General features: G+C 33.9%; 2 protein-coding genes and 1 long non-coding RNA gene across 5 annotated transcripts in view; 1 reads left to right on the forward strand and 2 right to left on the reverse strand.

The window, feature by feature from the left end:
- Positions 1-1,432: 1,432 nt before the first annotated feature.
- LOC117786953 (microfibril-associated glycoprotein 4-like) overlaps positions 1,433-27,555 on the reverse strand; it is a 70,208-nt gene continuing 44,085 nt past the window's right edge. The window contains exons 1-3 of one of the 3 annotated variants that reach the window (XM_034625402.1): positions 3,094-3,253; positions 1,671-2,312; positions 1,433-1,612 (exon numbers count right to left, since the gene is read on the reverse strand). In XM_034625402.1, coding sequence (XP_034481293.1) covers positions 1,495-1,612; positions 1,671-2,312; positions 3,094-3,224 — 891 coding nt within the window. In that variant the 5' untranslated portion in view covers positions 3,225-3,253 and the 3' untranslated portion in view covers positions 1,433-1,494. Of the gene's footprint in view, positions 1,613-1,670; positions 2,313-3,093; positions 3,254-27,555 lie in introns of those variants that run through there. The other 2 variants (XM_034625409.1, XM_034625387.1) reach the window with 2 other exon arrangements.
- LOC117787066 lies at positions 7,978-8,803 on the reverse strand. The gene is made up of 3 exons (XR_004617659.1): positions 8,635-8,803; positions 8,271-8,530; positions 7,978-8,203 (listed from the first exon to the last, which is right to left on the reverse strand). It is a non-coding gene; the product is annotated as an uncharacterized LOC117787066 (long non-coding RNA).
- Positions 16,163-27,555, forward strand: part of LOC117786886 — a 133,186-nt gene continuing 121,793 nt past the window's right edge. Inside the window, exon 1 of the mRNA XM_034625308.1 lies at positions 16,163-16,454. Coding sequence (XP_034481199.1) covers positions 16,202-16,454 — 253 coding nt within the window. The 5' untranslated portion in view covers positions 16,163-16,201. The remainder of the gene's footprint in view (positions 16,455-27,555) is intronic.

Here is a 27,555-nt window from a genome sequence, read left to right on the forward strand (position 1 = left end):
ATATTTCCAGAGACAATAATAAATATCTTACTACTCCATAATTATAAGTAATTATAATGATAAATATCGAACAATCTTTAATATGCTTGCTATACGATATAGTGTACAATAAATGAGTATTGTTTCAGATTGGTTCAGATATCTCTAAAAACAAACAAGCTTTCCCATAATAAAAGTTGACTTATATTCCCTCAAAAAAAGAGTATTAAGTGCGACGATCAGAATTTTAGTATTGCTGAGCTTTCTGCAATTTCTAAGTTGCTTGAGCAAATAATAACTTCTCATCTTCAACATTTATGTATGTGGTTCTATTATCTCCCCTACTCAGCATGGGTTTATGAGATGTAGATCGACAACCACTAACCTTCTTGAGTTTACTTCTCTTGCGATTGAAGGGTTCAAGAAAAAGATGCGGATTTTAGTAAAGCTTTCGATTCTGTAAATCACTCCCTACTAATTCATAAGCTTGAACTTCTCGACTTCACCAATAGTCTTCTTTTTTGGATATCCAATTATTTAAGTAACAGAACTCAAAGAGTAAGTTTCAAAACTTCATTTTTAAACTATTTGTCGGTATTCACTTAATGGCATTATCTTGCAATGCTTAAATGATTCCGAAAATGATTCTAAACGCTCAGTAAATGATTTGGGAATAATTCTAGATCATATACTGAAGTTCGATAAACATATTGCTGTTGCAGTCAATAAAGCAATGGGAGTTCTTGGGTTTATTAAGCGATGCTCCAAGGAATTTGATGGTCCCTATATTACTAGGCTTTTATATACATCTGGAACTCAGAAATTCAGATGCCTTCATACTCTAGAAGACTACGCTTAGTCAATCTTCCCTCTCTTACTAATCGTAGAATCATGCTTGCAGTAATGTTCGTCCATAAATTACTACAGGGTCAAGGCTTTGACTGAACCTCTTCGTATTCTGTGTGCTGATTATAACAATCTATACCGTAGTTCCGATTAGTTTCGAGTGTTCTTCGCTTACTATTGAAGCCTCAATATTAGTATTTCTAACTAATCTCTAATTTTTATCTTGGTCTGATTGGGTTTTTCTGGGTTTTCCCCAATCCTTGCAACAAATGTTGGACCAATCGCTTTCTTTTTCATTTTAGATACTCCCAGAATATTTATATTTATATTTTATTTATTTGTTAATTTAAATGTATAGTTAAGTCTCGCCTGCTTATAGTTTGACAATAAATAAATAAATAAATAAATTTACGACCGATCGTTCCTATGAGAGAGAGAGGTAAAGTGAGATAGCGAGGGAGAGTGGCAATAAAATGGAAGGAGAAAGGGAGAGAAACGGAGGCATCGAAAATCGTATTGTGGATGGAGAGAGAAATAATTCAGGCATAAAGGCAAAGATATAAAGAGAGGGAGAGAATAACATAAGCAATAAGAAAAGAGAGAACAATACAGAGAATTACAATGGTTTTTATTTAAATTCTTTAGAAACTGCTTTTAAGAATTAGGAATTCATTTTCTGGGCCGAATCATCATAACGGCCTTCTTCAAGGAGTATTCAGATCCCCGAAATGTGTCCCAATTGACGCCTTTGTCATAATCGTTGTTTCCGTATGTTCCCGTCAATTTGCTGTAAGAATTCGAATTAATAATCGAGGTCTTAAAAAATAATTAACATTAAATCATACCAGAATTGACAAAAACCGTCGGAACGATACCACCAGGCGCCATTCCTTAGTATGGCGCATTGTATAAACGAATAACCATCATTATGCCGATCGAATGTAGAAAATTTGCTGCCACGATGCCAATGGAATGAATCACCTGCAGTTCCACTGGCTTTGCCCAAAGTGTGTAATTGATATTGTTGAGACTCGTTTCCAATTGCGAATTTATCGTACTTCTCAAATGCCTTGTCGCCTTCAAAGTCCTCAAGAAGAAAGAGTAACTCTTGACTTCTTTCTGCCGTTATTTCATGAATCTTGTCCAAGCCAATGAAGAACTCGCCATTTAGATTACCAAATCCATTTTTATATTCCGTCCAGTTTCGATTAAAATTTACACTACCATCCATCCTTCTCAGGATAATGGTCCAACCTCCTCCTTGGGTTTCCGCATCGCAGGCAACTTTAAAAGGTTGACTACTAAATTTGGGGAGGAGTATTTCATTAATCCCACTAGACTTGGCTTCTGTACAATTGTGTGGGCTATGTAAAATTCTCTGACGCTCCTGCTCCGTAAAGAAGTTGCTTTTCATTTGGATATCCGCTCGGATAAGTTGAGATTCAGAGTCCTCAGCAAGTTTATTCATCATCTTTCCCTGTCCAGCTCTAGTAAAATAATAAATGAATTAAATTAGGAATATTTTGACATTTAGGTTCGGTTTTTCTTAAACTTTATGTGTAAGATAATCTGTCAGTATGAAAAATAGAGCAATGTGAGTTTTAAGCACTATAGGGTATATAAGTTCATCCGAATTACAAGTCGAATGTGATTTATGAATAAAGCAGTTGAGCAAGCAGTTGAGCAAGCAGTTGAGAAAGCAAAGTCAACAGTTGACAGCCTGCGTCAACGCATTATTTGCGTGTTCATTAGTTGACTTAGTTGACCAAAGGTGTTGCCACCTCTAATCTGAACATGAAGTCAATTTGAATTTTCATTGTCAACGTGTCAATTTTGACGTCAACTGTTGACATAAAGCGTTTACACTGTGCTTACACTATGTTTACACTGACAATGTCAACTGGCGTTTTTCGCATTGTCAATTTGCAGTTAACGCAACAGTTGGCTGTGTTGACTGAGTTGACCTAGGATTGATTACACTAGGATTGACAACGTTGACATCAAAATTGACTTGTTTGTCAACTAGTGTAAATGCACCATAATTATTCCCGCTGCTTTTAATAAAATATTCTATCAAATCATATTTAACTTTTTTGAAGTTTTGGCTCAAAACTTTTGGATATTACTGAATTTATGAATTACGGATATTAACGAATCTTAAATTGCTTATGGAACACTTTATCAAACACGAAACTTTATAAAAAAGATTTGAAAATAAATTAAATAAGACACATTGAAAAACCGGAACTTATGATTAGTTCAACTTACCTTATTTCGGACAACTGAGAACTTATTGAATTTAATATATTGACCTCTTTAGATGGAGGAGGTGTAGTTGCATCAGATAAGAAAGTGAAGGCACTCAACATTAGGAATATACAAATAGTATTCTGCAACATTATGCCACTTAATTTGACTGAATGTTTAATAAGACTGACTGAGTCAAAACTTCACTTGTTGAGAATAAATGAAAACTAAAGTGAATCCAGACATCACAAGCTTTTTATACACTTGTCATATATGTAAAAATATGTATATATATACACTAGCATGAATTTCTTGAATATACGATTATTTGAATTGACCCGACTTAACTCTAGATTTTTGGCATAGTCCAAATTCAAATCATACGATTTGAAATTATCAGCATTACTTTTAGTTCGTAAACAAGCTTATCGTGTGTGTTCTTGAATGTTCGATCCACTGATGCCAAATACTGATCAGAACCGAGTGTACTCGAATTTAGGATACCCTATACTCAGGCACTGCTATTTTATTTTCCGACGTTGTACTTAAATATCACGAAAAAAAAACGAGGTAAAAGTCTAGTGACGAAAGCATATTCCAGCCCTAAAATTTTATATATAAAATTTTGTGACGAACAAAATAAAGTTTAAAATAAAACTTTTAAATTAATCTAAGTAATTGGTTATCCGCTATCAGAGATCGAATATCTGCATCCCTATCAAGTTCCGTTTTAATAAACTGCATATCCGAGTCCTTATCTTGTTCATTTATGATCTTTTCCTGTCCGGCTCTATAAAATTAATAAAAGTGATTAGTTTTTGAAAATTTCAGCAAATAAGTTTGATTTTTCAATGTCTTCTTAGACAATCTGTCATAGAGAGTCTCAATAGATCAATGGCATTTATTTAGTTCACACGAGTTAAAGGTTACTTATAAATAAAGCAGTTGAGAAAGCAGTTGACATTGATGTTGCCACCTCTCGCCAAAAATGAACTGCTTTTTAACAGTAAACAATTCAATATGACGTATAAGCTTATAAGACAATAAAAAAATGAAATTGCTTATGAAACACTTTTGCAAACAGATAACATTATAAAACAAGCAACAGACAGAATGATACCCTGTGCCCAGGAATACTGTATTAAAAGTTGATTTTCTACTGAGCATCTCTATGGCATTGTATATTGTGAGATAGGTTGAGATACTTCAAAAGCCAAGAAGTTTTTCATACTACAACTGCATTTGCGATCTATCGTTTCTATGACAGCTATATCATACAGTGTTCCGATCCAAAAATAAGAGCAAACTTGATCTGCGTACGGTATCCAGGAACCTACATACCAAGTTTGAAGTCTCTAGCTCTTATGGTTTCTGAGATCGAAGCGTTCTAACAGACGGACACACAGACAGACGGACAGACAGACGGACACACAGCCAGACGGACATGGCTCAATCGAATCGGCAATCACTTAAGGAGGCCTTTCTGCCTGTTACGCACGTATTAATTAAAACAGACAGAATAGACCCCTGTTCTTTTTTTTAAATACGGGGTCTCAAAAAATGTAGTAAAATTATTTGATGTGATTCCTTTTTGTAGCCTGTTAAACAAAGCGTGCTCTTTCCCTTTCTCACACCCACGCGCTCTGTGTCTTTCGCTCATAAGTGTGGACAAAACGAGGGCATTTCAATTAGTTTGCCAAATGGCAGCCGCTGGGCAAATGTTGTTGCAGTTGCAGAGTTGCTTTTAATTGTTGCTTTTGCTCAATTTGCCGCTGGCAGCGACAACAACAACAACAACAACTGGGAGAAGAAGAAAATTTAGAATGAACATAAATAACAAATGTCGCCTAAAAGTATGCAAAACGTGGCAATTGACACATGTGGATTGTATGTGAAACGTGAATAGGAACTTGCAGAATGCACTCTTAATAGCATTTTAAAAAAATATAACATTAAAATCACATTTAAGAGACATTAAAACATAGTAAATAATAATTAAAAATAATAATGAAGTCTATGTTGATGAAAATATAAATTTTAAATATGAGTAGTTGAAAATATTCTCAAGTTTTCAGAAAGGCACAACACGATCTAATGAAAATAATTTGATTTAAAAAAATTGTAAAATAAAAGTTCTATTATGATAGAATATATAAATGTGGAATATGTGTGGAGCATGTGTGGAACATGTGTGGAGCATGTGTGGAACATGTGTGAAACATGTGTGGAACATGTGTGGAACATGTTGAAACATGTGTAGAACATGTGTGGAACGTGTGTGGAACATGTGTGGAACGTGTGTGGAACATGTGTGGAACATGTGTGGAACATGTGTGGAACGTGTGTGGAACATGTGTGGAACATGTGTGGAACATGTGTGGAACGTGTGTGGAACATGTGTGGAACATGTGTGGAACGTGTGTGGAGCACATGCATAACTTGGTTCCCTCTTGTTGATGATTTGGAGCGGAAAATTCGACGCACACACAAAACCTGTAACGACATCCAAAACACTCTGTAATCCCCCTCCCTCCTCCATCAGTTGCAGTGCCACCCTCCCCCCTCTCCCTAGCAGCCCCCTGTAGTGCCAACAAGCTGCCAATCTGGCCGGGGGCAATAAAACAAGTTTGCATAGCCGGCAAATATTTGCGAGTAAAGTTGCCCGCAGGCCATGGAAGAGGTATGCGAGAGAGAGAGAGAGAGAGAGAGAGAGAAAGAAAGAGATAAAGAGAGAGAGAAGGTGAAAGGACTCTCTCTCCATCTAGCAGACTGATTGAATGCAAAATTTTAAGTGAAAATTTTGTTAAATATATAAATAAAAAATTAAAATTTATTTATATATAATTTTATTTATATATATAAAATTAAAATTAATTTCTTTATAAATATACAATTCAAATAAATTTTTAATTATACATGCCATCAATTTATTTTTTAGATTTTTGGAATTTTCTTTAAAATCTTCTAGGCTTATAAAAGAATTATAATGAAATTTTTTAGAAAAAAACAAAAAAAATGCACAAGATTAAAATAATAACAAATAAATAAAAGCTATAAATATTTCATTAAATACTCCCAGCCGATGTTTCTGACGACTGTGTTTTAAAATAACTTTTAGAAAATAATTGCCTTAAGTTTTAATAACTTTAGTTAGCTATTACTGTCGTTCTACTTGTCCGATCTAGTTGCGATTATGTGAGAAAACAGATAACGTTATTAACCTTAAGAAAAGTAATATCTTAACAACTGTGGGTGTGTTGGTTTTTCGCGATTTGCGGGTGTGAAAAGGGGCGATCAAGAATATATATAATATATTCTTCATAAGATCGAAGATGGCTTTTAGGCTTTTGAAAATAATAATAAATTAAATTGATCAAGTACTACTTCTAGAAAAAATGTAAACAATAAATTACTTCAATCACTTTGCAAGCTATAACATATACACACCTAGATGGAACCACTGTGCACAGTGGGCGGTGACCGTGTCGCCTGATTCTATTGTTGTTGATGATGATTTTTGGTGTCAGCATAAATGTCACTTGCTTCCTTCTCTTTTCTCTCTTTTCTCTCAACTCTCTCTTCTCAGTTTCCTCCTCTTCCCTTTCCCTTTCCTCTTCTTTTTCTCTTCTCGTCGCTTTCCCGTCCTTTTCTTCTTCCTCTTGCACGTTTTCGATGCAAAATCTATGGAAGTGTGTCAACTTAACTCATTGTCTGGCCATAGGGGCAGGAAAGCGTTGCATGCACCAGGTTGCAACTTGCAACCTGCAACATTCTCAGTGTCTGCCTCATTCAGAGACTATGCCAAGTCCAAGTGGACAGCGCCTTCTCTCCTTCCCCCTCTCACGAGGGTAGTTCAATAGCTTGCCGAATAATTAACACCATTTTTTGTTTGCTACCAATTCAAACAAATAAATTTTATAGCATTTTCTTCAAACTACTCTAAAAATTATGTTTTTCAAATTGTCATCACAATGTTGCCATCTTCAATCTTGTGTGACAAGAAATCAAGAACATTAAATGACTTTTAATTATGAATTGATTATTTTCAAAAGTGATTGATCTTTGCAAAAAAAAAAAAAAACGAACACAGCAAATGCGCTGCTTCGAGTCGAGACGCTGAACACAATTGAATCGTAATTTATCTCGTTACACTCCATAAAATCATCCTAAGAAAGTAAACATAAAAACTATTGATTAATTATTAGGGTGAATCGATAAAAAAAAAAAAAAAAATAAATTGTTAACCCAAATTCGTATTCTACGGTCAATTCTGAGATGTTTTTACCAAGAAACCATAGTTTTAAAATCAATTCCAAGTCACTGCTGCAAATTGAAAAATTTTTTGTTTTTAGTCCCTTTATGAAAGAAAATTTTGTTTTAAGAACAATTTTTCCTTTGATTTTGACAGTCCAAGTCTTAACAAAAGATGTCAGGATCAGACTAAAGTCACTTAGAACAAAAAATAATCAAAAAAAAATATCAAAAAAAAAAATACATTTTTCAATTCTTAAAGCGGGGACTAGGAATTGATTTTAGAGCAAAGTTATTTCGGGTGAAAACATTTTTTTAATCTTTTTGGACTCATACAAATCGATGCTTTTAGTTATTTAGAAAAATTATGCAAAATTTTTAGATTGCAATCCAAAAACTAGTTAAGATGAAACTGTTATCGTGTTTTATTTAATTTAATTTGAATGTTTTCGTAAATGTATTGTTTTATTTGTTCAATTTAAATTGTTTTTTCCTTGTAACTAATGATTTCTTCCTTTTATTCGCAAACTCTCTTGGAACTAGCCGGATGATTCGCTTGAAGAATGACTCCACTGGGAACTGCACCTATACGAAATTCCACCGTTAAGAGGAATAGAAAAATGCGATTTGAATGCTGTCACTTTATTATATATGTATCTGATGTTAAGCATATATTTCAAACGATTGACAAGTGTAGCAATTGACAAGTGTAGAACTCAATTAACGATTTCAAGAACGCGAATCCCTCGGGCCGTCCGAGTCGGGAATTGGGAATTGGGAATTGGCGAACGTGGAACAAGTAACCATGAGGGGGGAGGGGGGGGACTCGGAAAGGGGGGCGGCTCGGTACCGTAGGCTTGAAATCGTTGTGATTAACCAACTGTAGAATGATTATTAGTAAGTTATAAATGATGAATATAAATGATGAATATTAAGTTCATTTTTACCTCGATAGGCGTCTGTAAGCAGTGTGATGTGTGGATGATTCCTTTGCTTCAGGCTTTATACATTAAAGTATATAGTTTCTTGCTTATAGTTTAAGGTTTATATAGGGTGTGTATTTGAGATTCAGACTGTAGCTGCGCAACTGTTTCGTGTTTTTTATACTCGATTCTTCTAAAATTCCTGGAATCGGCATATATCCAAAAAGTGTATTAAGAGTTTCCGCTTCGTTTTGTGTCTTTTAGTTGATTCGTTTTTGGCGGTCCTAAAGGAATAAAAGTTATGTCCATTATTATTATAATTATTTTTTTTTTTTAATGTAATATTAGTTTATTTTATTAAAAAGCTATTTATAACATTGCTACTCACCAAAGTATTTTAAATTTCAATTGTTTTACGTTTCTCTCCAATTCCGAAATTCGTTTTCTATTTATTTCGCGTATTCAAATTTTTTTTCCTATTTTTACTATACTGGAAATTTTGGAAGCTGTTGCTTGTTTGAGACGAATATTCAGACTGAACTCTGAGAGCTTCTGCCATTGGGAGTTCGGATTTCAAGGCTAACTAAATCAAAAATATTTTCTGTAAGTTTTAAAAACCTACTTAGAATGTAAATTAGAAATCGAAGAGATAAGGACAAAAAAAAGACATGTGAAGTTGCATAGAAGAAGAGAGTGAAGCTTACCTCAAAGAAACCTCTAAAAATATATGCAAAATTGATCCACCTAAAGTCACTTGAAAGCTTTAATCTTGAGAGAGATTGGGTAACTCTCAGAGTTCCGTTGAAAGCACTGAATTCCTAACGGGGAATAACAAGAGAAAAGCTCAATTTGAGCATTCTTAAAAGCTCAATTTCTGAGAGAGATTGAGAAAAGAGAGTAAAGCTCAACAGAATTCAGTTAAAAGCTCATTAAAAAGATTATAAATGATCCTGAGTGGAATATAGAACAGAAGAGTGAGGTGTCTGAAGACTTTCCATATATACTTATATAAATATGTTTGTGTTCGAATGTACATAATTGTTTATTGCTTAAGCCTAGGGATATTGCAAGCAATTATCGCAAATACAGCAATTTCGACCTCTTGTCATGTTATTTGTATAGCAACGGTTTTATCTCAAGTATAGAAACTAGAAAGTCTGCGACTGAAAGATACCCTGTAAGACGTCAGAAAACATTACAGATCTTAAAGAGAAAGAGACCTTAGTTTAATTTTCCAAATTATTAAACGATTCAACAAAATAAAGCAATAATATTTAATAATACTTATTGAATCCCAAATAGCTCCTTACAAAAAAAAAAATAATAATATATTGGTTTTTTTGCTGGTACCTTTCTTAGAGTATTTTTGATTATTAAAAAAATATTCCAATTTATTCACTTTCCCAATAACATATTTTCTAGTTTTGTTCGCTTAAGTTTTGATTGCAAATTTCAAATATTTGGATATTATTTGTCGATATTCGTCGAGTGACACATGATTGAGTTGTTAGCTAATTGTGAATAGGACATAAGTGTATATACCCGTTAGTGACATGTACAGGGTATATGGCTGCACAAAGCTCTGCAAACTAGGCCCGACGGGCTTCGGTTGCTGTCAGATGGTGATAACATTGTATTAACAACTCTATGTAGATGCCTTTTAAACTTAATGTTGCCATTGTCAGTCGGCTGCAGGGCATTAAAACTCACCACAGTGTGTTCATACCCGTCGCCCAATTAGTGCTAGGGTATATTGCACTTGTTGCGGAATAAGGCATAGGAAATGATAATCATTTGGAATTTGAATAGGCGCTTTCTTCTAGAGATAACGAAACCCACCGAAAATCTCCCAATTCTCCATACATTTTTGGAAGGTTTTTGGTTGGTCTCTGTTTCTGTGGCACCCCTGATAAGGACCTGGCACTTATTTGCTTGTGTAACTAATTTAAAATTGTATTTGACATAATTTAATTTACTATGTAACATAAAAAAAGGCCCTAAATTATTCCGTCCTTCATTTGTCTCAGCTATGTTGTGCACAAATATCAGCCTCCTAGCTCCTACCGTTTCGGGCTGCACAATGATGAGTTTGACAATTCAGGAGAATGATTCATAAATAGATTTAAAATGCATAGCGGGTATTTGATAGTCGGTAACTCGACTATGAAGCGTTTCGACATGTTTTTTGTGTGGCCTGAGAATGCAAGTGTCATTCCATATAGCCGGCTTTTGTACGAGTGCGTCAAGGAGTGATGGGTAAGGGGTTTAGGAAGAGGAGTGGTAAGGGGTAGGGGGTTGAGGGGTTGAGAGAGGGGTGTTAGATCCACTCAAAACAAACAAATCAATGCGAAATGCACGTGTCACACTGAGTTGGGAGACTGAGACTCCAATTCAGACTGTGACTCAGACGCAGCGACTGCGACGGCGACTGCGACGGCGACGTCGACTGAGCGACGAACGAACGAAGGAACGAAGGAGCAAACGAACGCTGACACGAGAGACGAGGGCTGCACGAAGTGTTGCGTATATAATTCACCACACGAACACCTTCCGTTCACAGTCGTCGACCGGCGTTCGAAGTGTTCGCACTTGTCGCGCATTCCAAACCGGAAACTCGGAACGTGGAACGTGGAACGTGAAACGAGACGAAACGAAACGATAAAAGAGCGTAAGAAGCGTAAGCAAGAATTTTGTCAACACACACGTGTGGAGTCAAAGGCAAAAATTACTGTTATTCTTCGCGCTGTTGTTGTTGTTCGAGACTCGAACTTTGATTTGTATCAAATTTTATTGAAAAGCGTGTTTAATTAAAAAACAAAAATTTAAATACAGTTCAATTTATAAAAACCAATATTTCAATTATGCAAAAATTCCTGTTCTTCGCGCTTAAACTACATAAATAAAATGTCAAATTATCTCAAAATAAATATAACATTATTTATATAGGATCCATTTAAAAAAAATTGCTTATGAAACTTCAAATTTAATTCAGAAAAAGAAGAAAACTGTCAAATTTTGTATACGCGTTTTAACTTAAAAATAAACAACAAATTAGCTCAAAATAATTTTTTTTTTTAAGTGAAATTCATAAAATGCTAATATCTGAAAACCATTTTTAATAAAGCTTTTTTTTTCTTATATTTATTAAGAAAACAGTTAAGATTTTAAATTTCTTTTTAAATACAGCTTTTTTTATTTTTGAATTCCGGCTTAAGCAAATTAAACAACAAATTATCTCAATTTAAATTTTAATTATTTACGAATCACTTTAAAATGTTGTTCTTGTTTTTAAAACTCAGTTTTTGAAAATATATAATTAATTAAAAAAAACTTATATATATAATATAAAGTAAATAAATCTACAAGTTTACTCAAAATAAATATTTTTTATTTAGAAGCAGTTTACAGAGTAAATAAATAAAAATGTCATATGCTTTCTTCGCGTTTTAGCTATAAATATTGTCTAACAATTGTTTTTAAAGTGTTGCTTTGAATTCTCTTTTATTTGGTAACAATTTTCAATTATTTTTTTAATTTTTGAAACTCAGAAAACAAACAAATAAAACAAAAGCGAAAAAAAGCTGTGAAATTTGTTCTTTGATTTTTAGCTGAATAAAGAATGAAATTAACTTAAATTAAGTAAATTTTTGTGTTTCGATCAAATATATAGTGCGTGTGTAAATAAAAACTATAATTATAATTACAAAAAACTATTTTATAAATAATATTGAAGCCTACAACAAAAATAAAAGTACCATTTTTAAGGCACAAATGTACTAAAAGTGTTTTGATGTTGTTGTTGTTTCGCGGTTATTGGATTTTAATTTCCAGCTGCTGAGTTTGCCGTTATTTTTGTTGTTTTTGTTGTTGTTGCTGTTGTTGTTGTTGTTGTTGTTTCTGTTGATAAGTGAAAACTGAAAATCGCGTTTTCGCTTTGGCGGCAAAGAAAAAGAGAAAAATAAAACAACAACGTTGATGCCATTCGCGTGTGTGCGCAGAAAGGAGTGAAAAAAGTTATTAATCATTAAAGAACATTTATGTCGCGTGCTGTCACACACACACACACACACACACACACACAGAGTGAGAGAGAGAGAGACAAAGAGAAAGAGGGAAAGATAGAGAGAATGTAATGCGCCTAAAGCGGAAATTTAGTTTGCTTTGTTTATTTTGTGTCATCTTCCTTTCTTCTTCCTTTTGTCTTTCTTTATTTATTTGTTGATGGCCTTCTTTAAGCTTGTGTCCTGCTTTTTGTGCCCTGTATTGAGGGTACATAAGGTTTGTGAAAGTGTTTGCAACAGACCCAATTAAATTTATCCATATTGACAAATTATAAAATTCACCTACAGTAAATCTATTAATTGTTATGTCAAATAAAAAATTCACAAATCATATTTTTAATATTATATAAACTCTTTTTAAACATATGATAACAAATCTAAAATAAATATAAAATGTTCTTGGGTCTTGGACTTGGCAACTTTGCAAGTCAAAATTTTTGTTCAATTTCACATGATTTTTTACAAGAAAATGAAATGTCTCAGAAACAGTTTTAAAGTGTTGTTTTATACTAATTACGATATAAGGAGTTGATTAAATGTGAAAACTTGAGATTTAAAATTTTCAATTTTCAAAATATCAAAGGGGGGACCATTAGCATCGAACCCAAGATTTAGAGGCAAATAATTTTTTTTACAAAATTAATTAAATTTGAATGCAGAATGAATTAAGGGGCCAAGTCATTTTCAAAATGACTTTCCGATTGAAAATCGGTTCAGTTTTGACAAAGTTATGTCAATTTGAAGTTGGTCAGACTGTGGACTTGGCAACTTTGCAAGTCAAAATTTTTGTTCAATTTCACATGATTTTTTACAAGATAATGAAATGTCTCAGAAACAGTTTTAAAGTCTTGTTTTATACTAATTACGATAAAAGGAGTTGATTTAATGTGAAAACTTGAGATTTAAAATTTAAAATTTTCAAAATATCAAAGGGGGGACCCTTAGCATCGAGCCCAAGATCTGGAGGAAAATAATTTTTTTTCAAAACTAATTATATTTAAATGCAGAATAAATCAAGGGGCCAAATCATTTTCAAAATGACTTTCCGATTGAAAATCGGTTCAATTTTGACAAAGTTATGCAAGTTTGAAGTTGGTCAGACTACGGACTAGCAACTTTACACACTCGACTACACTATTACATTTTTTTTGAAGGCCTTCTTTCAACTTGTGTCCTGTTTTTTTACGTTCACGCTGACGTCGACGTCGACGTCGACGTTTACGTGTTCTTTTATGTCCACGTTTATTCTTTATGCTCTTATCGCCTCAAATATTTCATGTGTCAAATATATTTTGAAATTTGAATTTTGCATTTGCATTTGCATTTGTTGATGGCGACATCTGTCAAAGGTTGCGAGTTTTCCATCTCCGTTTTCCACTCTCCATTCTCCATTTTCCATTTGCCACGTGATTCGATTTCATTCTACTCAATTCGAGTGTTTATGAGTGCTTCGAGTGAATGCCGTTAAATTCGAATTCGAATACAAGTGAGTGCATTAAATCAAATGAGAGATAATTGATGTAATCGCATATTAATTAATACTCTTACATACTCGTATTATTTGTTACTTAAACTGTTTATTATATTTTAATTTGAATACTTTTAATAATAAATTTTACAATGTTTTTAATTTTTAATATATGTTAGATTTTGTATTAAATAAATAATAATTTCAACACTGCAATGTATACATGTTTCATTGACTTTTTAGACTATGAGTAATTCCTATTTAATTACATAGTTTTAATTTTAACTCCACTACTTTAGAAATCAATTAAAATTTATTGTTTTTTTTACATAATATGTGGAAAGTAGATAAATAATCAAACTTATAGTAAATTGTAGGATGAATAAATATTTATTTGGAAGTTAACGAAACTCTTAAATTTTACCAGGAATATCCCAACCACTAAATAAATGCACTAAATATATATTTCAAATAGGAATTGCAAGCTCCAATACTCGTAAATATTAAGTTGAAATTTGCAACTCCAATTCAAATTAAGTGTATTGTTTTTTACTATATGAGGAATACTAAAATATATATGTAATCATTTTTGTAACAAAATTAAAAAAATTTCTGTATATTTGATATTTATTTTATAAATTGAAAATTAAAGTTGTAACATGATTTTCATAATTTCATAGTTTATTAAAAAAAGCACGCAATAATTAATTTTAAAAATTCAAATAATTATTATTTGCAATGCTGATAAATTGAATAAGCAGATAGTCACGCTTTTCGCTCAGTGTAAATGTATTGGCATCGATTTCGAAATGACACAACTGACACTTTGAAGAGCCGACACTGAATGAATGAGTCCACTCATTGTGGCATTCACTTCCAGCTCATTGATTCAGTCAGCCCTTTTCTTCTGCTTTCTGCTCTTCTTCCACTTGCTCTTCTTCTTCTCCTTCTCCTTCTCCTTCGTTTTTGCAACAAGCTGTTAATATAAATTCTGAATATCTTACGATTCGTTCCGCCACGATTTATGAAAATTGAAGTCTTTGTTTTATTATCACTGGGAAAAGCGGAAAACGCCATTGAATGCCATCGAACCTTTCTCTCTCTTTGTCTCTCCCTCTCTCTCTCTATCATTTTGTGTCTCTTTCTGCCCGCTTTGACTACACCTTCGCCATTTTTTGGCCTTCCATTGTTGCCACTTGCTCAATATTTTATGCAAAACATCTTCCCCTTTTTACCAGTTAATTCCTCCCAATGCCCAATCTTCTCTCTTCTCTCTTCTCTCTCCTCTCTCCTCTCCTCTCCTCCCCCCTCTCCACCTGTCTCCAGCACTTGATTTAGCATCTGGACTCGTTCTCCATGTTCAGTTTGGTCCTACTTCGATTCCGCTTGCCGTGTTTTCAGTTCATATTTGTGCCTTTTCCACCTGCTTCTAATGTGGCTAATACGAGTATCGACTGACTCAACCTATTGACCTGTTACACTGCAAAAAACAAATAGTAACTATGTTAAGAAGTACCTATAAATATTTATTTTTATTTTATTTATTTTGTTTTTTGATTGCATTTTATATACAATTTTAAAAATGCATTATTAATGAAAAATCGATTTTATAAAAACACAATAAATACGTTTTGGCCACTAAACAAAAATAATTATAAGTAATCAAAATTAAAATACCATTCAATAATGTTTTATTTTCTTGGCTCACATTTATTAAAAAATTTTTTCATAAATATATACACAATTTTATTTTGACTGTTTTCTTTAAATAAATTTTGTCAGAGTATTCATATTTTCAAAATACTAAAACTTAATGCTGATAATCCAAGTACAATGGCTTAAAATAAAGACTTTTGGCTTAAAACTTATAGTTATCGTCTAAAATTAAAAAAAAAAATAAATAAGGAAATCAATTTTTTTAAACTAGACTGTTAAATTAATAAATATATATTATTTAAGCAGGTATTTTTAATAAAAAAAATTTAATATGTTAGGTATCTGCCAGTTGAGCAAACTCGACTTTACAATTTCGTTGTTTTTAGTTTGCACTATTTTATTTGTTCAGGTGTAGTTTTTTGAGCCTGCGTGTCGTTTTTATGCCACTGTAAACCCCTCGACCCGTTGTTCGTTTCCAGCTGCTAATATAGCACCTATATGTATCCCGTTAATGCTCCTGAATTCCTCATTCCATCTGTCGATAGTCGAGCACACAATTGCCATAATTCAATTTTAGTTTTAATTTCCGTTTTTCGGCGTAAATTGCATTTGCATACACACTCAGAGTGTGTGTGTGTGTGTGTGTGTGTGTGTCACAACTAGAAACGCCTTCACACTATTACTATATATATATCTATACATGCATAGAGTGAACATATATATCGATAATCGAATCGAAAACGCGTCCAATTTCCAACCCGAAATTCGTAATGGCTCTAAAGAAGATGATGATGATGATGATGATGTGGCTGGGATTGTGGTTGGGATTGTGGTTACCACTGGCATCGGGTGGTTCATGCCGAGAGGCACAGCTCTGCTGCAATGGCCGCGACTCATCCTGTGTGGTTCAAAAGGCTCCGATTAATGCCATCATCGAGGATCTGAGCGATAAGCCGTGCTATTGTGATCACGCCTGCCTCAAGCTCGGCGATTGCTGTGACGACTTCAAGGATCATTGCGGTGGTAAGTGAGCCCCATTATTTAAATACACATTTATTTATTATACTTAATACTCATTTAAGTAACCCCAATAATAATCAATCTTTACAGTCATCTTAAGTTAAAATTGCATATTTAATAATCCTACCGATAGATCATTTCAATTTAATAGATAGAATGTTTTATGTGATCTAAAGTATATCTTTAATTATACATATTACGAATATATCTTTGTTGATCCTATTGAAAGATCCTTTAAATAAATAAATAAATAAAAAAATAATGTAATATATTTATTCCAAACAAGAGTCCATACGTGTTGAATCTGATCTCTGATCTAAAGGAAATTATCTGTTATATATTTATTATGATCACATATTTGTTGATCCTATTGACAGGTCTTGTAATTATAATCGATATATGATGAACGAAAGTTCTTCTGACTAAGGGAGTTTTTAATGTTGCTATTGAAAGCTCCTGATATGTTTTATTTGACTAACAAAAACATCTATTATACTTCCCATAAACACATGTTTTTGATCCTATTGAAAGGTCCCCCAGTTATAATAAAAGCTAGATAATAGAATGTTTAATCTGATTTAAAGAAATATTTTTTTTGACGTATTAGCAATACATATAAGAGAAGAGCAAAGAAAAGGATAGAATAGGTTTTTTGGAACAGTACAAATACAAAATATAATCAAATTACTAAAAATATTCCTGGCATTAACATGTTGTAGCTGTAGAATAAGACGGCATCTGAAATCTTCAATATGTTTCAGTTCAGACCAATCTAAAAACTGTCTGTTTCTTCTCTCTTCCATCTCCCTCTGACTGCGGCTCAGAGCCATGTAACTAGGACTATAAAAAGGCCAACTTAATGGCCACATCCACAACTAAGAGCAACATTCATGGCTCGTTGCTTCTTCTCCCTCTTCTTATTCGTCGTCTTTCTCGTCATCTTCGTCTCACTTCGTGTACAATTTGTTCTTTTTAGCCCAGTAACCAAAGGTCTTAATGGCTTATGAGTTACTGACAATGTTTATCTGTCATTTGTATTTTATCTATCTATCTTATATCTTCTATCAATCTATCTTATCTATAAGAATCAGAGCAACCAAATTTGCTGACAATACTTGCTAAGTCTGCAAGTAAATTTAAATTTCAAAAAAAAATTTAAATTGAAATTTGGAATAACATTGAACAATTCATGAATGTATTATTTTTTTTTTTTAATTTTAGCAGTATCGGTAAATAAATTACATGTGATTTATATAAAAAATATATATATATAAATGTTGATGAAATAGAATTTTTATTTTTTCACTCGATATAAAATTTCTCAAAAATACTCATCAATTTTTGGTTTGTTTTAATTTGGTTTACAATTGTGAAACACCTCTGATGTTTCAACATTACCATGTAATTTTAATAATATAGTTTATTGATTATGTATACTGGTATATTTTTATATTATTTAATATTTTTATTATAAATTTAAACTTACAAATATTGGAAATACTTGTCTGAAAAAGTAAAAATTTAAATGATGGTTTTTTTTTAATAGAGGGGTATATATATTGGATCAAAATTTACAATTTTATAACAATATAGCTCTCTAGTTTTATGTTTCACCAAAGTCTGACTTACTCAGACGAATGAAAATGATTGTATGTAAACAAATTTATTATATTATGCTCAAAACTGTATTTTAGACATTGAATCCAGGTTGAGTTGCTACTTTTTATTACAAAATATAAGAGTATTTATTATAATTATTTAAATAAATGTTGTTAAATTACATATTGTTATATATAAAACTTAACAATATTTTTTTAAAATATTACTATTACTTATTATTCTAAATACTTTTATTATCTTGAGCCTACTGGGCATTTAATAGTCGAGCAACTTGACTGTAGTGTTTTAACTAGTATATTTTTTTTTTCGGTTTTTCCTTTTGTCGCAAGTACAATAGCTAAAGGGCTTTAATTTTATTACACACAACAAATAAAGTCAACGAACATGCGGCGGCATCTTTATTTCCCCTTCCCCCTCTTCCCTTCAACCCCCTCCCCATCTGCTTTCCCTTCCCTTCGCTTCTCTCCTTCGTCTCCGTCTCAGTGTGCCAAATTAAATAAGATACAGACAGAGAAACTGACACGACACTGCACAGATTCAACCAGGGACGGAGTTCGAGGGGGGCAAACGGACTCAATGGGAGGGGGTGAGGGGGACGAGGGAATAGGAAGGGCTGAGGGATAGACTTGGCCAAAAGTTGGAATTTTTCGTGCCATCTGCGGCTACAACTTTCCACATACCACCACATAAATGAAAAAGAAAATGCGAAAAAAAAAGCAAAGGACTTCAATATCAATGATCTGATGGACGCAGAGATACCCTGTAAGCAGTGCCTCAAAAATGTCACTTAGCTATAATACTCCCTTAAGACTGCAGGGTATAGAAAAATTACAGAGCAACTGTGAATAAATTAATAAATAATTAAAACTCTTATTTTATTGTCTTCCACTCAACTATAATACTGCTTTAAAAGTGCAGGGTATTAAGGAAGTACATAATACCCTCTCAGCAAACTACAAAAAGTACTTCTAGCAATTGAGGGATGCAATTTTTAGCTGCAGCTTCAATTAACTGTTGTAACAAACACCTCTACTGAATTATCATACCCTTCCAAGAGTACAGGGTATCGGAAAACTACAAAAACACTTACATGACGGCACAACAGCTGAGAAAAGCCCAAGTTTATTTAATTTTTAATCAAATTTGATTGGATTTTTATAGCTGTCGTTGTTGTTGTTGCTGTTGTTGTTGTTGTTGTAGATAAGAACAAGTGAGATTTATGATTTAAACAACGGTTGCCATCAATTAAACAGCCGCAGCAAAGAAATGACATGAATACACTACAAACTAATACACAATGAGAAATGCACAGAAACTGAGCTAAAAAGGGAAAGAAAGAGTGAGGGAGAGGGAGAGGAGAGAGAGGGGAAACATTGACAATCATATGCCTGTAGTAAACCTCTCCCCCTTTTTTGGACCCTCAACAGACGAAGCTGCCACTGAACAAACAGGAGCGGTTCAACGATGAAAAGGATCAATCTTTATCAAAAAATTGGGCCCAGTGATTCACTGTGATATTTCAGTATAAGTAATCGTATATTGTTTTTCTAACAAAAATAAAACATTAAAATAAATAAGCCAAATAAAAAACAATTAAAAAAATTAATTTATAATAATAAAAATTGGGACGCAACAATTCTGGTTTCGAACTCAGGTTGCCCGGATCGCACATAAAGTCGCTATCCACACACAAATAATAAAAAACCCCTTTTAGGTACAGGGCTGAATATTAATTAAAATGTATCTACAACAAATCATATTAACTACAATTGTTATTTTGCAGATAATAATTTTCGTTTGACTGAGCAGAGTTTCAGAAAAATTAATTTTATACTATTTTCAAAGATAGAGCGATCATCACTTCTTTATCTCTATCCATATACAAAATACATACACAACTTTAATCGTGCTTAGCTCAATAATATTTAAGAAAAAAATTTCAGTGCTGAAATGTTGAATAAATATATATATATTTAATCTAAGTAATTTGGTTTTTTTGGTATAAACTAATATTCGGTGAGCTCAGTTGTATGCTCGACCCTTTCTGAATACTGATCCGCTCCTGTGCGAGCCGCTTTCGGGGCTCATTCATTTTTCTAACGCTGAGCCTGAGAATTTTATTTGAACGTCTATAACTACCAATTAAGTTGGTAAATATATCGTCCTATAAACATAACAAACATGTCAAACTAACAGGCAGACAGACAGACAGACAGACAGACAGACAGACAGACAGACAGAGAAAATGGATGGAATGCGATTGAAATGAGGGGAAACTTGAGCTTGGGTGGTGAAAGAGGGAAGAAGGAAGACGGAAGACGGCGATACAAACTGAGTGACAGGCAGGCAAAGGAAATGCGTATAAAGCGATAAATGTCAAGTTAAAAAAAGAATACGGCAACAGCAACAGTGAATTTGTTGTTAAAGTTAACGGTTGGAGCATGCTGACCAGAGTAATACACTCAAAGAAAAAAGGCATGAAAAATTAAAATGCCGTCAGAAATGTACTTTATACTTTATACACGCTTAAATGTCAAAATTAATATTAAAGTGTCAGTTTAATGAAGTTTTACTCAATTTACAAGTGTCTCATTTTATTCTATTTTATTTAATATCAAAATGTCAAAGCATTTTTCTGCCAGTGTAGAGATAGCTGGAAGGAAGTTGTATGATATACCAACGTCTCATTTATTCGTCTTAGCTTCAATCAATCAATCAATCAGTCAATCAATCAATCAATGTCGCCTTTTGTGTAACCAAATACATATCGATAACACGCCGATAATGAAATGCCAATTGATTTGGCCGAACAATGACAAAGTCTGGCAACTCTGGCAGCTGCTTTTAAAGCTGCAATCAATTGGTACACTTCTTCCCACTTCTCTCTCTCTCTCTCTCTCTCTCTCTCTCACACACACGGCAATCCTTACTCTCTCCTTCTTTAATTCATCTAATACAATTTACGCTAATTAGTTTCGGGAATTATTGGCAAATGGGAAAGGAAGAGCAGAGGAAAAGGAAATAGGAAATAGGAGCAGGGAAAACTCAGTCGACAATATTCTTTGTTTTTATTTTTCACGCATAATTAATGACGATTCGTTTGAATGTCGAATTTGTTGCTATTTCCCATCGATGACCTTTGACTTGTGTTATTCAAATGAAAAACACACAAAGAAAACTTCGCCTAGGCGATACACTCAGAGAAAAATACGCGTTCAAAATTCATATTTTTTTTTATTTAGTCAATTTAAATTGTGTACACTTGAATTATAAATCATATACGAATAAAGTGTATTTAAATTCTAGCATTTTGAAATGAATATGCTGATTTTTTCATTATTAAATATTTTATAACTTATATTAAATATTAAATGACATAAATCAAATAAAAATTGAGTATTAAAAATAGAATGAATTTATTAATTTTGAGCACACTTTTTTTTAAGTGTATGCATATCAGTGTAGGGTATTAAGGCGATAAACATTTCGATGAACGCATTTCGAATGACCCCAAAATGTTTTCCCCCTGTCCTTTTCCATTTTTCTGGTTCTGCTTTTGACCCTTTCAGTCAGATTCAAATTGTATGCGACAAGTGAATGAAAAGGCCAAAGACAGACAGACAAACAGACAGACAGCCTTGAATTTGGACTGTTTCTCTATTTATCGGGACTTGAATGTGATAGACTCGGGTCGGAAAATCAGTTGAGTTCAATCGACTTGAGTTAAGAGATTGAGAGAGAGAGAGAGTTGGAAAATGAAAAACATTTGCGTCAAGACTTATTAAATCAAATAAATCAGCTGGGTAATACAAGAGCAACAATTGACGATGCTGTGTATATGAATACCCTGTAATTTGTGTTGAAAATACTTTGGAAAATAATACAACAACATTAGCAATTTTATTAGGCTTTTGTAATTATATTTTATTATTGTATGGCAGAGAATATAATAAATTTTATCATTATTAAAATTGATTCCGCTTCATTTTTATAGCTTATATTGTAAATAATTCAAATTTTATTAATTATTATTATTATTTGTAATTTTAAAAATATAATTAAAAATAAGTTTCAATCTTTGTAATAAAAATTCAGAAAAACTAAAAAAAATACAACTTGAATATACAAATTTTTTTAAGCCAAGTGATTTACTGTCAAAATCAAGAAACCATTCATAATGTATGGCTCAATAAATTTCATATGTTATTATATATGTTAACCATAGTATTTAAAAAATCAGCTTTTATTTTTGATTTTTCAAATAAAAATTGAATGTTAGAGTTTTGGTCTAATTTTTATTTAAAAACTGAAATATAATTATTATTTTATTTATCTTTTCAATCATTTAATTATGAAATTTTTTAAATTAAATAACAGAAAAATGTTTATTTGTATTTATATACAAATTGAAATATAAAAATAATTTTTTCTTTTTATTTTAAATAGTTAAGCATAATTTTATTTATTAATTTATGTAATATCCCTGGAAGATAGATTGTTAGGTAGCTAACTGGTCAGTTGGATAGACCCTTGTGCACTTCCTGCAGTACAGGGTATTCTAAAAAGGGACTTTTTGACTTTGTTATTGTTACAGGCATTTAAAGAGCGCTGATTTGAACTTGGCACACTCCATTTGACTGGGACAAGTTCTCGTCTCTCCTCTCTACCTCTCTCTCTGCTCTTTCTTCCCTCTTCTCTCTGTGTGTTCTCGCCTTATTCTTAACTGGGCTCAGCTGACTGAGTTGACTTGTGATTCAAATGAAATGTCCTTTCGGGTTGAAATGAATGAATTGCCAGTTGATGCGCAACTTTCGAGTGCCTTTTGAGATTTCAATAGCTCAACAGTTATGGCTAAAAGTTGTTGCCAACTCTGCATAAGTTTACAAACAAATAAGCCCAGTTCCAACTTAATCCACGCTTAAAGCCTACGCACTAAAATGGCTTTTAAATCTGGATTTAAATATTAATTATTATCAAAATAGCCAACACTCAATTAGGAATGAAAATGGGGATTTTATTAAAGGATTTATTTTATCCTTAAATATCCCTAAATTTGTGTGTCTGTGTGCGTGTGTGTGTGCGTGTGTGTGTCTGCTCCCAATGATAATAATATTGTAATTATAATGAAAATGTTTATAGGCGCTTGACACGCCCACATCTACGCCCCCCTTTTGACAACGCTTACAAAAACACACACACATTCACACACACTCATAATAATAATTGACATGTGTGTGTGTGTGTGTGTGATGAACAATGATGGACGAGGCAAATTGTGGGCGTGGCTCTCGTTTTTCTGCCTCTTGTCGAATACTTGAGAAACGTCAATTCGCCTCAAACTTTGAGCACTTTATTAATTAGATTTTTGGGCGTATTTAACACGTTTTCATTCAACGCCCACATTCACAAGCTGTCAGTGGGCGTGGCACATTTGCTGGCCTGTCAAATCAGCCATCCATTAATCTGAAATCTAATGTGCAACTCTGAAAATAACATTCATGTATTTATAGACATAACTCTTCTTTTTTTATTAAAACTCTACAGAAAACAGTCGGCAAAATAATTTTTTAGGTTTCAAAATTTAACTCTAAAATTAGTTTAAAAATTATAGTTAATTTAAGATTTCAAATATAAATTTTCAAACTTAAAACTAGCCATTTTAGTGACAAAAACAAAATTCCATCGAAAAATCGACTGTAAACTGTCATAACTTTGTCTTATCTTAACAGATTACCTTGCGGAATATAAATTGTATTTTGTTTTGATCTCTTATTTGATTCTGCATCCAAATTGGAAATTATCGTACTTTTTGCCATCATTAAAAATTTTTTTTCCATGCTTTCGGTCACTGTCCATTTTCCCCACACTCTACCCTTTACACATGGAAAATATAATATTTTTCAAAAACTTCACCTTTACATAACTTCATCAAATCTTAACCGATTTCCTTGCGGAATGTCAATTTTATCTTGCTCTCATCGCTTTTTTCATTTTGCATCAAAATAAATACAAATTTCAAAATATCTCTTCGATTTATAACTCATAGTCGTGAAGCCGAAATTTGTACAAGTAAGCTGTGCTCTGGATCGATTTAAGTCAGTTCAGTCTGTTGAGCTTTTTCGATTCAGTTGTAGAAAATCAAAGTAGAATCATGAACGAAAATTATATAACTGATACCACTGTGCCACCAGAGACGATGCGAGTGAGGACGTCGCGGGGCAGTCGCGAGTATCGGGTTAAAGGTCAGCTGTCGGACGATCAGCTGGATCGGCAGTTTCTTTCACAAGTGGATGTGATAAAGGAGCTGGTGAAGACGCACAAGCGATCCAGAGATCTCTTCTTGTGTCCCAAGTGGATAGGAATTCTCCTGCGGACCGCAAAGGAGGAGAAATACGCTCGGAACTGTCTTTTAACCCTGATGATTCGTCAGGTGAAGAATGGAGGCATGTCCTATCCATTTACAGACTTAAAGAATTGTAATCGGGATGTCTGCTTTGTTCTTCGGGACTATGAGAAGCGTAGAAAGCGAAAGGAGGCTGAAGCCGAGCAGACGGGGGCTAAGGCGAAGAGTCCTTTGGAGCTTCGGGTGCCTGAACCCTCGAGTGTTAGTCTGGAGAATGTGAAGGGTCGGGAAGAGAGCAAAGTAAGGCCCAAAGACTTTAGACCCTGGCGTGATGTGCTCGCCAGGTGGCGACCCGTTGATCCCCAATTCTCCAGTTCCAAATCCACACGAAACTCAAGTCCAAAGCAGAAGAAACCGGTTCAGAAAAGAAAAAGTCCCGAGGTTCTTCAGCTGTACATGAAGAAAAACTACAAGCAACGTGAAAGTGAACTGGATATAGAAGAATCCGATAAGTTGTTGCCAGAGAAAAAGGCGATTCTTCCAAAGGCTTGCCAGTCTACGACTGCCGTTGTCTTCCCGGATCGAGCCGAGCGCGATTCGAAGGAGCGAGAGCGAAAATTGCGTGAGATCGAGAGAAGAAAGGATCAGGAGAAGGTGGAGCGTGAGAAGCGCGAGCGACAAAGAGAGCAACAGAAGTTGAGAGAAGCGGAGCAGAGAATTCTACAAGAGCAGCAGCTGGAGAGAGAGCGAATTGAAAAGAAGAAGGCGCACAGGGAACTGCTCTCCAAGGTTCATCAGCGACGCGAAGACGAGAGAATTCGTCGAGAGAGCCGCAAGTGCGAGCAGCGAATTCTCCCAGAGCAGGAGAAGCAACAAAGGCAAGAGAAGACGGAGAAGAATCAACTGAAGAAAGACGATTGTGAACAAAAACAGGAGCCAAGCGAGACGCAGACAATTCCCTGTCAGGAAGAGCAGAAAGTGAAGAAAAATACATCTGAAAATCCTGACTTAATTGAGAAATCCAAAGAGGAGAAACAGGAAAGGTACAGAAAAAAATTGGAACTAAGGCGACAGCAAATAAAAGAGCTCGATGAAGCGGAACGTCAACTGGCAACGCAATTAAAACAAGCAAAAAGTGAGGCCAGAACAATTCGAAATGAAGCAAGAGGTGAAATGTTGAAAAAAGTGACAGGAGAATCCCAAAAGAATGATCAACAACTTGAAAATAAAGAAAGAGCCGAACAAAACAAAATTAGACTTCGAAAAATAGACAAACAACTTGAGATGATGGAAAGAATGCAACTGGAAGACGAAGAAAGGGAGCCAGAAAGAGAAGAAAAGCTGCGAGAAATAGATAAACAGCTGGAATTGATAGAAAGTGAAGAAAACGACAACAGACATGCACAAAATTTAGAAAAACGGGACAAAGAAAAGAAAGAATCAGAAAAACGAACAGTTGAAGAAAGAGAACGAGAACAAGAACAAGAAAGAGAAAGAAAGCGAAAGAGAAAAAAATTAACTAAACAAAAAGAAGCATATATGAAAAAAAATGAGCGAAATGAAGAGAATTATAAGAAAGAATTACAGGAGAAAAACGATGAAGAAATTCAAAAAGTAAATGGGACTTTAGCGAGCAAAGAAAGGGAAAAGATAGTGGAGCAAAAGAAAAGTGAAAACACCGTTTTCATCGAGTTGCCCAAATCCAAAAGTGAACCCGCTTTCAGAGTGACAGTCTCAGATTATGATACAGAAAACGATCTCAAGTTTGAGAGAGAGTATTTGGAAAAATTGATGATGAACTACGGAACTAATAAAAACAAATTCGAGAACGAAAAGAAAGAAACAGATAAAAGAAAAATTGAAGAAAGAGAACGAGAACGAGAAAGAGAAAGACAGAGAAAGAAAAAGAAATTACTGGAACAATTTGTGGAACAATTGAAGATTAAACAAAAAGAAGAAGCATATTTGAAAAAAATCGAGCAAAATGAAGAGAATTATAAGAAAGAATTACGGGAGAAAAACGATGAAGAAAATCAAATAGAGAATGCTATTTTAGAAAGCGAAAAGAAAGTGGAGCGGAAGAAGTGTGAAAAAACAGTTTTTATCGAGTGTCCCAAAACAAAAATATTAGAAAATGATAAGAGAGAAATCCCAAAGAAGAAAGCTAATGAAAGTCAAATAGAAAATGCAATTTTAGTAAGAAAAGAAAGCAAAATGAAAGTGGAGCAGAAGAAGAGCCAAAAGACCGTTTTCATCGAGTGTCCCAAATCCAAAAGTGAACCGGCTTTCAGAGTGACAGTCTCAGATTATGATACAGAGATTGGTCTCGAGTTTGAGAGAGAGTTTGGGGCAGAATTGAAGACGGATCAGAAAACTAATCAGGATAACAAATTGTGCTTCAAACTTCATGTTGATAAGCAACGTTCCCGATTGCAGCTCGCTGAGGAAATGATCAGAAAGATAGCCAAGGAGAAGAAGCAGCTGGAGAAAGAGATTGAAACACGCTGTGAAGTATTGGAGTGGCTAAAAGTCCCTGAAAATCAAAATCAAATAATTGACGAGCCACGCCTTAAGGCGGGAGATGATAATGCTGATAATAATGAGAGTTCAGTGCCAAGTTCCGTTCCCGAGTTAATGAACTATGCCTGGGACTCTCAAAAAAAGCCCGAATTGCAGTTAAAGAGCGCTCTTAAAAAAGAAGACCCGTCTTCTGACAAATCTCCAGATACCGAATTGCGACTTCAATTCAAACTCTTCTTTAATCGTCAAATGGAGAAAGCAGCTAGAACTAAATGCGATTCCAGCGATGAGTACTTCCAGGTTCTTCCTGTGGCCTCGAAGCGTCAACGCTGGGTGCGTTTTATGGAGGATGAACCAGAAACAGGACAGCAAATCGACTTGAGCAGCGATAGTCAACAGCAGTTGACAGAAAAGTCCAGCTCAGAAGTCATTTCCAGTCCTCGAAAGCTTCGCATGCCGTTGAAGAAACCACAAGCGAAGATAGCAGAGAAGACACTGAATTTGAATTCGAAATCGCAATCGCAATCGCAATCGCAATTCCAACCATTGTCTGAGCTTACCAAAAGTAATACCACTTCGAACAAGTCGCTAGCTTCTAGAGAACTAATTAATAAACAAACA

This window comes from Drosophila innubila, chromosome X, assembly GCF_004354385.1.
Source record: "Drosophila innubila isolate TH190305 chromosome X, UK_Dinn_1.0, whole genome shotgun sequence".
Classification (NCBI taxonomy): Eukaryota; Metazoa; Arthropoda; class Insecta; order Diptera; family Drosophilidae; genus Drosophila; species Drosophila innubila.